The following is a 13,424-nucleotide window of genomic DNA, read 5'->3' as shown; positions in this document are numbered from 1 at the left end:
TACACCTGAATTGCTTTGACCTTTTCGGTGTCAGTTTTTGTTCCGTCACTAGAAACGATGAAACCCGAATATTCGACGATTTCTTTAAAAAATTTTGTCTTTTCTTTTGACACTCTCATGTTAGCGTTGCAAAGCAGCTGGAGCACAGTGTCAATGTGTTTGACATGCTCGGCTTTATTTTCAGAAAATATTAACACATCATCTACGTAGATGTAGCATATTTTCCCGATTTTTTCCCTTAGAACATCATCGATTGCTCTCTGAAATATGCTTCTGACATTTTTCAAACCAAAGGGTAAGCGACAGAATTCGTATTTCCCCCCGTTTATTGAGAACGCCGTTTTCGCGCGATCCTTTTCAGCTAGAAAAATTTGGTGGTACCCAGATTTTAAGTCCAAAGTCGTGAAAAATTTTGCCTTTCCAAGATTCGCTAGAATCATTGGAATGCTTGGCATTGAGTACCGGTCGGCAATGGTTCGCTCGTTTAACTTTCGAAAGTCAATAACAAGTCGTTTGTATTTGTTACCATTTGAGTCCAAGCCTCTTTTGTCAACAACCCATGCAGGACTGTTATACGCACAGCGAGATGGTCTTATAATGCCGTCTTTCAACAATTGAGCGATTTCGTTATTAACAAAATCGGCTACACCCATAGGATATGGGTAAGATTTGGAGTAGACTTCTTGGTTGTCTACTGTGTGAATTGTGGCAATAAATGAAGTGTTATATGGCAATGCCTCGTTAGAGGTCGAAAATGCGCCGATCCTGTTCAGTATTACCTTTTTAAATTCCTCTCTTACGCTATCAGGAACTATTATGTCATCAATGCGTGTGAAATTCACGCTATCGCAAGTATGGTGTTGCAGTGCTTTCGCCGTACTGCCATATGTAATACTACCGCTGTGTAAGTTTAGGATTACCCCTGCTTGCGTTAGTAAATCGAAGCCTATTATGGCATCAAAAGTATCAAGGGTATCTAAAATGAAAAACGGGGCATTCTTTCCGAAAATTCTCATGAAGCATTTTTCTTTAATTTTACTGGACCCATGTATGGAGTTCACAATAAATGGGGTGTCGACATGTGTTATGTTTCTTAACTTCTTTATGGGTTTTACATAATTCTTTGCCGCCCCAGTGTCGGTTAGAATTTTTAGTGTTCTACCCGCCAACTGTCGCTCGACGAACGGCAGTTGGGAGTGTCTTGGTCTTTTTTTTTCTGTAAAATGGGGGTTTTTCTCAAAATGTTTTCCCTGTCTGGGTATTGAGCTATTCCCTTGCTTGTTATTTTCCCCTGGGTGGCTCCTATCTTCAATTGCTTTAGCATACGTAGCAGCGAACATGCTCCTTTCTATGCTATTCTCAGCCTCGCGAGCCAGCAAATTTTTGGGCTGTGCTGGTATAACTAGTGCCTTAATAGGCCTCCTCAGGCCTGCCATGAAGGCGTGCAGAGCATCGCTCCTTATTTCTGTATTAAGAATGACCGCTGCTTGCTCCTCATGCGTCATGGCAATTTTATTTGTAATAAGAGTGAGTTTTTTCTCAACCTCATCATAGTATTGCATTAATTCTAGGTCTCCTTGTCTGACCATTTCTAATTGATGGCTGAGAACGCGCAGAGACGTTTTAACGGCGTATGTGCAATCAAGTCTAGCAATGATTGCATTGAAATTTAGCACAGTGGTATGTGAGGTAAGCACTTCGCGTGCGGCTCCACAAACTTTATTTTTTAAAATGATAACCGCCTGGTAATGTGTTTCACTCCCATAATATCCCTTGAAGGCCTGATATGCCTCTATGGCTGATTGTCTCCAAGACACATATTCTTCATGGTCACTATTAAAATTCGGCACCGATTTCGCAGCGTCGAGTCTAACCTCACATCTAATGCTGGGGTCAATGGTTACGCTTTCGTACACCTGTACTTGGGGCGCTTCAATTCTAAGTGAGCTTACTTGGTTTCTAAGATGTTCGAGTTCGGCGTGAATCTCGCCTCTTATGCGTTGTTCTTGTGCGTTAAGCGCGGTGCTGACTGCGCTCTCTATTATAACTTTTAACGTTTGTGGATCCATTTGTTGTATGTTGTATGCCAAATGAGCATATGCCCACAGTATTGTAGAGTATACAATATAACAAGTGGTCATATGCTCAACATTAAAGTAAGAGTAACATACCAACACTTTGTTGCTATGTTTATGCAACCATTCATAATAATAATATGATCCGCCACTTATGCGGACTGGCCGCTGAGCGTGGGATCGCTAGCGTAAGCACTTTTGACTATGTACCCTCTGTACATATATGCTAACACATACAAACATATATACTGCAACACACTCTCCCTCTCTCTGCCAGCGCCCTAAGCGGCAGAATGTATTCAATACATATAAGATGTATAGGCTAAAACTAGCATATGAATAAACTGTCCAGACAATTCTGGATGACGGCTGGAACAGAACAGTTGCGTTTTATTTTAACATAAACGGATTGAACAAAAACTTAATGCGCACATAACATGGCGACCGTGACATGTGAAAAAAAAAAAGAAATAAATTAATTAACATTTCAACATAAACCAAAAAACACGAAAATAATTTGTGCAAATTGTGAAATGTATTTTGAATTAATTGCGAACCACTGTGCGCGCTATGATGAATGAAACAAAACAAAAAGAAAAATTAATCTAGATGCTGGAATTCATGCATTAATTGGAATTTAAAAACAATAATAAAAAAAAATAATTTGAAACATTAATATAAAACCAATTAAATCAACAACAAGATACTGATGTCCACGGAACCCTCCTTCAAGACCGCTGTTCCTAACGAACAAAGGGATTTGCCGACGTTGCAAGAGGCTTTGCAGGCAAATCCATTCGATGGACCACGGCCACTAACAATAGAGGAGTACAGGGCCCGGCAACAGAAGAGAATCCCCAAGAAGACGAAACGAGGCGGTGAGGTGAGACGCCTGCTCACCCAGAAAAGACTGCAGCAGGATTTGCTAAAGGCCAGCACCAACGAAGAAGACCGACAACGCTGCATAGAGCGTATTGAGGACATCAAAATTGAACTGCGCCAAAGAGCGCAGAAACGCAAGCGGGCCGCAGTAATGCGCAAGCCCTAACTTGCCATAGACTTAAAATCTAATAAGCAAACTGAGGCACGAAAGTGCAGGTTGCGCCTACTAACCACTATTAGGCTTTCTACTAAAAACACACGATTGGACAATTAATTGTTTAAATAAAAAATGTCAGCCAATCGTGTGTAACTAACACAACAATAACTTTTCCATGTCTCTGGCGCTGAGAATAAAACTCAGCAGCGTTAGAAAAATAGTTTCAAGAAAAATAATTAAAAAAAAAAAAAAAAAAAACAATTTAAATGAAAAATAAAAAAAAAAATTTTTTTATATATATACATATTCTTGAGTTAGTATTTTTTTTTTTTTTTTTCTATATGCACCCTAATGCGATTCCAAAAGACAGTAACATAGAAAAAGTTGACAATATGTTAGATCATGAATCTAAAGTAGCGGATTCAACCGCGAATGTCATAAATAATGTCGAAACTGTCTCGGTTGATTTGAAAATCATAACCTTAATGCTTGTAATAATTGTTATTCTTTTATTAACAAACGTTTTAACAAAACTATATAAGATGCACAATAAGTGCCTTAAGAAAAAATATTCCAGTAGGGCCGATAACCTAGATGTTGTTTAAGACGATAGACATAGTAGAAAAGTGTATAATAGAGAACCCAACTTTAGAATAAATTCTTTGATAATATTGAGTAAATATTACGAAGTTATAAAAATTGGTGATTTCGAAGACGAAAATATAGATACTTTTAATTGTGCAGCAAGCCCATTAATAATATGTAACAACAAAATAGAAAAGGGCATAGTAATGAGTACATTACCATGTGTAATGGTAAAAACAGTAGAAGAAAACCATGACATACTTGGTTCTACAACAATAATTTTGGTACGATTGCACCGCTGAATGTTGTAGACAAAATATGGAGTGGAGTACGATAGCACGAAAGATTAATGATCATAAAGATAAATTTGAAAAATCTTTTAAATGTATTAACTCAGATAAAGTCATAAGACCGGAAACTTTGATAAACCATGCTCAAATACTGATAACACAGTATAATAACATATTATCAATAGTAAACAAAGTTAATGAGAAATTAGCAAAAGAGCATAGGCATCAGTGTGAAAAACTGATAAAATCATTGAAAATAAGATTGAACAACATTAGTACTAGACGAAATATTGTAATAGTAATTCCAGAAGATCAAAGTCAGCCAGCTGAATTTGACGAAAGCCAATTAGCGGATTTGGACGAGTCCAAACCAATTATTGATACTGAAAGTGATATCGATAGTGACATCGAAACACTTGAAGAAAGTACAATGGCTAACCAAGTGGAATTAGACAGGCAATATGTTAGACAGGTTTCCACTTCAGTTCCTGAATTTGATGGTAAAAAGTTATTATTAAACAGATTCCTAACTGCATTACGCATTGTGGAAAGAACTAAGGGAGACCAAGAGGATATAGCAGTTGAGGTTATAAAATCAAAAATAACCGGCACAATCCTCTATAAAGTAGAAAATGAAACCACTATTGCAGGGATAATAAATAAGCTCAAAGAAAATGTAAAAGGAGAATCTCCTGACGTTTTAAAGGCAAAACTAATGAACATAAAACAAAAAGGCAAAACTGCTTCCCAGTATGCAACCGAAATGGATAATTTGCGGAAGCAACTGGAGGCAGCCTTTATTGATAACGGATTAGACCCAATCAATGCGGAAAAATTCTCTACAAGCGAGTCTGTTTCTGCAATGATTAAAAATTGCGAGCACGAAAAGCTCAAAGTAATATTAGAAGCTGGAAACTTTGTAACTTTCAATGATGTAATGGGTAAATATATCCATTGCAGCACGGAAATGACTGGAAGTGCAAATACAGTATTATTTCAACGAGGCCGCAATAATAGAGGAGGTAGTAACCATTACCAAAGAGGTAGAGGCAATGGCCGCGGAAACTACAACTCCAACTATAACAATTACAATAACAGAAACAACAATAGAGGTGGTCGAGGTAATGGCCGAGGTAGAAATAATTACTACCGAGGTAACAGCCAAAACAGATACAATAGCAATACCGAAAACAGTTATGTCCGAGTAGCCCAAGATGCTTCGGGAAACTCGCAGACACCTCCAGATACTCGAAATTAAAAAGTAAAATATATACTGTAAACTTAAGTCTCAATAATTTTGTATCATTTACAAATGTTCAGACAAATAAAATCATTACATTCCTAATTGATACAGGTGCAGATATTTCAATTATAAAAGAAAATTCCGATGTCTTTCATGACATACAATTCAATAAAATCATAGACATTCGAGGCATAGGTGAAGGAGTAATTAACTCCAAAGGACTAGCCTCAATTGAATTACAAACAGGGAAATACATTATTCCATATAAATTTCATTTACTACATTCAGATTTTGCAATCCCTTGCGATGGAATAATAGGACTAGATTTTATAAAGACTTTTAATTGCCAATTAGATTATAATACTTCGGAGGATTGGTTTATAATCAGACCTTCAAACCTAACGTATCCCATTAATGTACCGATAACATTTAGTTCTGGTAATAATTCAACACTTCTGCCAGCGAGATCCCAAGTGATACGCAAAATAGATTTGTCTTCAGAAGAAGAAAGCATTTTCATCCCAAATCAAGAAATCAAGCATGGTGTTTATATTGCAAACACTATTGCCCAAACCAAAAATACTTTTGTCCGATTTTTAAATACGACAGATAAATGCCAACTAGTAGGCATTAATAAAATAAAATTCGAACCGCTCTCAAAATACGATGTGGTTCAAACTTCAAATAACAATAGAACAGAGTCTGTTATTAGTAAACTAAAGAAAAATTTTCCAATCATGTTCAAAAAGCAACTTATGGAAATATGCACCGAGTATAGTGATGTGTTCGGACTTGAAACCGAACCAATCACAACCAACAACTTTTATAAACAAAAATTGAGACTTAAGGACGAAGAGCCAGTATATGTAAAAAACTATCGATGTCCGCATAGCCAAACCGAAGAAATTAAAAAACAAGTAGAAAAGTTAATTGAACAAAATATTGTTGAACCATCGATTTCACCTTACAATAGCCCACTCTTATTGGTCCCAAAGAAATCTCTTCCGGACTCTAAAGAGAAAAAATGGCGATTAGTAATTGACTATCGCCAAATAAACAAAAAACTGCTATCAGATAAATTTCCACTCCCCAGAATTGACGATATTCTTGATCAACTGGGTAGAGCTAAATATTTTTCATGCCTTGACTTAATGTCAGGTTTCCACCAAATTGAACTTGAGGAAAGCTCAAGGAACATAACGTCTTTTTCAACAAACAATGGTTCATATCGCTTCACGAGATTACCATTTGGTCTAAAAATAGCACCTAATTCATTTCAGAGAATGATGACAATAGCATTCTCGGGTTTAGAGCCTTCACAAGCATTCCTTTATATGGATGATTTGATCGTTATTGGTTGTTCTGAACAACACATGCTTAAAAAACCTAACAGACGTTTTTACACTTTGTAGAAAACACAAATTGAAATTACATCCAGAAAAATGTTCATTTTTCATGCATGAGGTGACATTTTTAGGTCACAGATGCACCGACAAAGGAATCTTACCAGATGATACAAAATTCGATGTTATTAATAACTATCCAGTCCCTACGGACGCAGACAGTGCTAGAAGATTCGTTGCATTTTGCAATTATTATAGACGTTTCATAAAAAACTTCGCCGAATACTCACGGCATATAACAAGATTATGCAAAAAGAATGTCCCATTCGAATGGACAGCGGAATGTGAAAAGGCATTCCAGTATTTAAAAACACAACTTGTTAAACCAACCTTGTTACAGTACCCAGATTTTAGCAAAGAATTTTGTATAATCACAGATGCAAGCAAGCACGCATGTGGAGCAGTTTTAACTCAAAACTATAATGGACTCCAACTCCCAGTTGCATATGCATCAAGAGCATTCACTAAAGGTGAAAGCAATAAAAGTACAACTGAACAAGAGCTAGCAGCAATACATTGGGCAATTACACATTTCAGACCATATATATATGGCAAACATTTCACAGTAAAAACTGATCATCGCCCCTTAACATATTTATTCTCGATGATAAACCCAAGTTCAAAATTAACTCGCATGCGACTCGAATTAGAAGAATACGATTTTACAGTAGAATATCTGAGAGGAAAAGATAATTTCGTGGCAGACGCTCTGTCCAGAATTACAATAACTGATTTAATTGATATGAATAAAAAAGTCCTGAAAGTCACTACCAGGCACCAAAGTAGACAACAAAATTTCTGCGCAGAAAACAAACAAGAACAATTGCCAAGGCAAAGTCTTGAAAAAGCTTCTAAGCCCAACGTATACGAAGTCATAACAAATGACGAGGTACGAAAAGTAGTGACCTTGCGAATGACAGATTCGAAATGTTTATTGAAACATGGAAAAAAGTTATAGCGAGAATAAATGTTAGCGATTTATACTCCAATGGAATTTTAGACTTAGGTCAGTTTTTCCAAAGGCTTGAATGGCAAGCCGGTGTATATAATGTCAGCCAACTAAAAGTGGCACCGAGCGAAAAGATCTTTGAATCAATTTCGATAGATACTTTCAAACATATGGGCAACAAGAATTTAAAATCATTAAGAGTAGCGCTACTCAAGCCGGTGACCCAAATATACAATGAAAAAGAAAAAGAAGCTATATTGTCTACATTTCATGACGATCCAATTCAAGGAGGTCACACAGGCATAAATAAAACGATAACAAAAATAAAAAGACAATATTATTGGAAAAACATGACGAAACATGTAAAAGAGTACATTAATAAATGTCCAAAATGCCTGACGTCAAAAACGACGAAACACACGAGATCACCTATGATAATTACAGAAACTCCACAATATGCTTTCGACAGGGTGATAGTAGACACAATTGGTCCACTACCACGTTCGGAAAATGGGAATGAATACGCAATCACTTTAATATGTGATTTGACAAAGTATTTAGTAGCAATTCCTATTGCAAATAAAAGTGCAACAACTGTCGCAAAAGCCATATTCGAATCTTTTATTCTGAAGTACGGTCCAATGAAGACGTTCATTACGGACATGGGAACAGAATACAAAAATTCCATTATAACTGACTTGTGCAGATATCTAAAAATAGATAACATAACATCTACAGCACACCACCACCAGACATTAGGTACCGTTGAAAGAAGTCATAGGACATTCAACGAGTACATTCGTTCATATATTTCAGTAGATAAAACTGATTGGGACGTATGGTTACAGTATTTCGTGTATTGTTTTAACACAACACCATCTGTAGCTCATAATTATTGTCCATATGAACTAGTATTTGGAAGACAGAATAACTTACCAATACAATTTAATAGCGTAGATAAAATAGAACCTATATATAATATAGAAGATTATTCTAAGGAAGTTAAATTTAGACTAGAAAACGCGTATAAGAGAGCTCGAATACTTTTAGAAAAAAATAAAATTAAACAGAAAGAAATAAACGATAAGAAAGTATTAGATTTTAAACTAGAAATAGGAGACCAAGTTTATTTGAAAAACGAAACAGGTCACAAATTAGAATCTTCTTATATAGGACCATTTGAGGTCATTAATATAGAAAAGAATAACAATATAATTATAAGAAATAAGAAAAATAAGGAGCAAAAAGTTCATAAAGATAGACTAAAAAAGATAAATAAATAAAGAAAAAAAAAAAGAGATAAGAATATATATATATACATATTGAAAAAAAAAAAAAAAAATTTTTTTTTAATTACAAAAAAAAAAAAAAACATTTAAAAAAAAAAAAAATTAAAATTAAAAATATACAACATAGTATTTAAGAAAAACAAATAAATAACTACATAATATTACGTTATTCTTTTAAAAAGGGAGGTGTTGTATGTTGTATGCCAAATGAGCATATGCCCACAGTATTGTAGAGTATACAATATAACAAGTGGTCATATGCTCAACATTAAAGTAAGAGTAACATACCAACGCTTTGTTGCTATGTTTATGCAACCATTCATAATAATAATATGATCCGCCACTTATGCGGACTGGCCGCTGAGCGTGGGATCGCTAGCGTAAGCACTTTTGACTATGTACCCTCTGTACATATATGCTAACACATACAAACATATATACTGCAACACACTCTCCCTCTCTCTGCCAGCGCCCTAAGCGGCAGAATGTATTCAATACATATAAGATGTATAGGCTAAAACTAGCATATGAATAAACTGTCCAGACAATTCTGGATGACGGCTCGAACAGAACAGTTGCGTTTTATTTTAACATAAACGGATTGAACAAAAACTTAATGCGCACATAACACATTTCTGTTTGATCAAGTGCATGAGGCCTAGATTGTACTATAATATTTTCGTTGCTATCAGATTCTTTTTTAATGTCCCCATAGGACCAACTCATTGGCAGTTGTCTAACACAGTGTTTTAGCGAATTCAATCTAACAATATAACCGCACACATTCAACCTCACTATTAAATTCAATGCAAATAAATTCAATGCAAATTAGTTACAAATTCAATGCAAATTAGTTACAAATCTAATGCAAATTACTCACAAGATCACTTTATGCTGCCACTTATATTTTTTATTACTATTTTTATATATGTTTGGTTTCAAATTTATATATATTATAAATTGTCTTTATTTTTTCCGAACAGTGACTTACATGTTGGTAGGGTGTGGATGGGCGCCAATCATGATGTTGGTTCCTGTTAGGAGTTGCCGTTGGTGGGATCCAACTTATGGGTTGATTTATGTTGATTGGGATGAAGTACGATTAGGTATCTGAATCACCGTCCTTGTGGATCAGAAATATATTAGCGATTATAATTTGTGTTACGGTCAAGTGCCGGAGTTATGTGTCTTTATGGTTAAAGTGTTATACAAAAACAGAATATGTTGAAGAATATAAAAGAGAACTAACCCCAAGTATATAAATGGGAATATGAATGTAAAGCTAAATACATTAGAAGTAAATATGTAAGGTCGTGCCTTGGGCTCTTGGTCAGACGCTGTGTCAGCATATTTATGTTTATATGGAATTCGTCACATCGACGTTGCAGCTGCACAGATTGTTCTAAGAATTAGTGCGAAGGCAGTTCGTTGGATTGTTTGTTAACTTGTATACCAATGGAATTCTGAAATTCTCTCAGCCAAGTCAAAGTGTCACCGAGCGAAATGATCTTTGAAACTATTTCAATAGAATCTGTCAAAAATATGGGCAATAAAACTCCACATACATCGAGGTTCGAACTCGAGCACAACAGAATTGTGGTTTTAGTAGGTCTCTACTAAATCACAGACTATGTTTAAATGTACATACATGCGTGGCCGTAGACCTATAGATAAAGTATTAAATATAACAAACTTTGTACGTATTGTGGATATGGTGGATTGTGTTAGTGGGAATCGATGTTTCACATCCACCGAAACTCCCGAGTATTCCTCAGAGATGGATCTAGTGGGAATCGAGTCTAATTTTTAGTGTGTTTGGTTTTGTTTGCGGACATGGTATTAGAGGATGGACTATTGTGGGAGTCGGGTATTATGGCATTATATTTTTCTTGTCACAGTTACAAAATAGTTACCTAGAAATTGTTTTCAGGAATAGTGAAACACGGTCACACTGATAAACAATTTGAGGTACACACAAGCAGTCTTGTTTAAATTTATTGATTAATATAAACTCTTACCGCAGATTGATAAATATGAGTGATCAGCGTGGTACGAGAGTATATGTTGGAAATTTAACTGACAAAGTAAAAAAGATGATCTGGAAGGTGAATTCACTAAGTATGGAAAACTAAATTCTGTATGGATTGCATTTAATCCGCCTGGCTTTGCGTTTGTGGAATTCGAGCATCGGGATGATGCCGAAAAAGCTTGCGATATTTTAAACGGTTCAGAACTTTTGGGTTCTCAGTTGCGTGTCGAAATATCAAAAGGACGACCGCGCCAAGGACGCCGTGGTGGACATAGTGACCGTGGTAGGCGTGGTGATTTTGTCAGAAACAGTATAAGCAACAGCAACAATGGATTTAGGCAACAGCGAGGATCAAGTGCTTCTAACGGTCGTCATGGTGAGCGTGGTTACATTTCTAGTCGGTCTGGCGGAGGCTACAGTGGAAGAGACAGTGGTGGTGGTGGTTTCAGTCGTCGAGAAATTTACGGTGGAGGTAGGGACGCCAGCCGCCATGGTAATAGTTCCAGTTCTAGCTATGGCCGCAATGGTGGACAAGGAGCGGGCCGCTTTAGATCTCGTTCACCAATTGGAAATCATCGGTTCTAATCAAGTTCTCAAATAAAATGTGTTTGCGATTATTCATCTTTACGAATAATAAAATTATACATCAGCTTTTTAAACAAATAAAATAAATATTAATAAGGAAAAAAAGTGCATCTAATGGCTTAAATATACGTACATATGTATGTAATATGTAAGTATATTGCAGCCACATCCCATAAAAAAATTGGTAATGCCTACTGAACTATCGGATATATATATAAGAAGTTTAGTAACAATTGTAATGATTGAAATTTTAACTCGTAACTTATGCATTACCCTAGATAACTAACAAAGTAAAAGTTCAAAATACTTTCGGTCACATATTTGGATAGAAAAATTCAAAAATTTGATTTTATTTAATAAAAAATATGGCATTGACCAATGATTTACATCTCACAAAATCAGTCGCAGTTTCAATTTAACAGTTAAAATCGTAAAGCACTGAAATACGTGCAGTGGCTCCAAATAATTTTTTTGTCGTATTTAAATCAGGGACTCCAAATAATGGTTATTTGTATTCGCCTACCCTTGCAGAGGGGGGTGTTTTTGTTTTTCGTCGGATGTTTGAAACGGAGAGGAGACATTTCGGACCCCATAAAGTATATTTGTATGTATGTACATACATACATACATACATATGTATACATCGACCAGAATAAAGAGTTCAAATGGCCATGTCCATCTGCCTGTCCGTACGGCGGTGCATATATGTACATACATATATTAAAAATGATCACTAAATAAAACTGCATTTAAATTTTTTTGATATCTTCAATAGTTTAAGAGGTACACGCTGTTAAAGTTTTACTGTACCCCTGCACGATATGTATGTACTGTATGTACAGTGGCTCACAGCTTATTTGATACAGGTCAACTTTTTAATTTGCTTGTGCCATAACTCAAAAGACATAAAGAATATCGAAAATCTTTATATGCCACATTAAAGAGGACAACTTCAAGTTTTCAAAACAAAAACATTTAACTCAGAATATAGCTGTTCAACAGCATAAACAAAAACATGTACATATGTACATATATACATATAGGCCAGAGCTCGAGGAAGCGTTTGGGGAACTACCTACGGTCGAGAACACTGCCAACATAATGTGTGCTAGCCAAGGAAAATGGTCCGCGGCCTGCACATTTGCTAAAAAGTTATGGACGCTCTTCGCCGCCTGGAGAGGCAGCGAAACGCCTGAGGGGCATGAGGCCCGCCTTTCTAGCCTGCGAAGCAATACCCCCCGTCAGCCACGCAGGTTAAATTGGCACCCAAAACATCCATTTCTTCAATGAAAGTTTAAAGAAAAATTTTCTACTTTTTTAACAGATTTTAAAATATTCTGTGTAAGAAAATTAGTTCTTGTTTGCACATATAACTAATAAACAATATGTTACACGCATCAGAGTTCCATAATTCTTTAAAATTAAAAAGCAGACAATACTTGGAATCCCTAAAGCATACTTTTTGGTTGAATTTTTACTCATTATAGAACTATATCCAGAGAGTAAGATATTATAACAAAGAAATAACTCTTTGATATTTTGTAAATTTCTGTTAAACCAAGCCTAATATATTAATAGGATAAAATAATAATGTTTTTAGTACCTACAATATTATGCCTATATCATGGAAAAATATATTGCAAATGAGGTCATGTTGAATAATTTGAACGCATTTTTTTCGAAATCCTGACGTGATGGAGAAAAACTAAGTACAGGGCCGTGATCAGCACCCCCCAATTACTATAGGAGACCTATTGAACTTGAAACACTTTTTCATGACCTCAAAAATGTCGGCCTGTGTTATTATTTTGACAATCCCCGTTAATATTCTTTCCTGCAAGTGAATATAAACATAAATCACAGCCCGCAGATTGTGCTTTTAATAATGATAATTATAATGAAAATACACGAGAAAAAGTAAAGAGAAAAGGAAAAAA

General features: G+C 35.6%; 1 protein-coding gene across 1 annotated transcript; it reads left to right on the top strand.

The window, feature by feature from the left end:
• The first annotated feature begins 10,903 nt into the window (after positions 1–10,903).
• Rsf1 (Repressor splicing factor 1) lies at positions 10,904–11,885 on the top strand. The gene is given in 2 exon segments (XM_068292265.1): positions 10,904–10,955; positions 10,958–11,885. Coding segments are annotated over 2 exon segments (579 nt in total). The 5' UTR covers positions 10,904–10,906; the 3' UTR covers positions 11,488–11,885.
• The last annotated feature ends 1,539 nt before the right edge of the window (positions 11,886–13,424 follow it).

Source organism: Drosophila tropicalis, unplaced genomic scaffold (genome assembly GCF_018151085.1).
Source record: "Drosophila tropicalis isolate 14030-0801.00 unplaced genomic scaffold, ASM1815108v1 contig_643, whole genome shotgun sequence".
In the NCBI taxonomy this organism is placed as follows: Eukaryota; Metazoa; Arthropoda; class Insecta; order Diptera; family Drosophilidae; genus Drosophila; species Drosophila tropicalis.
This window is presented reverse-complemented; position numbering and strand designations above follow the sequence as displayed.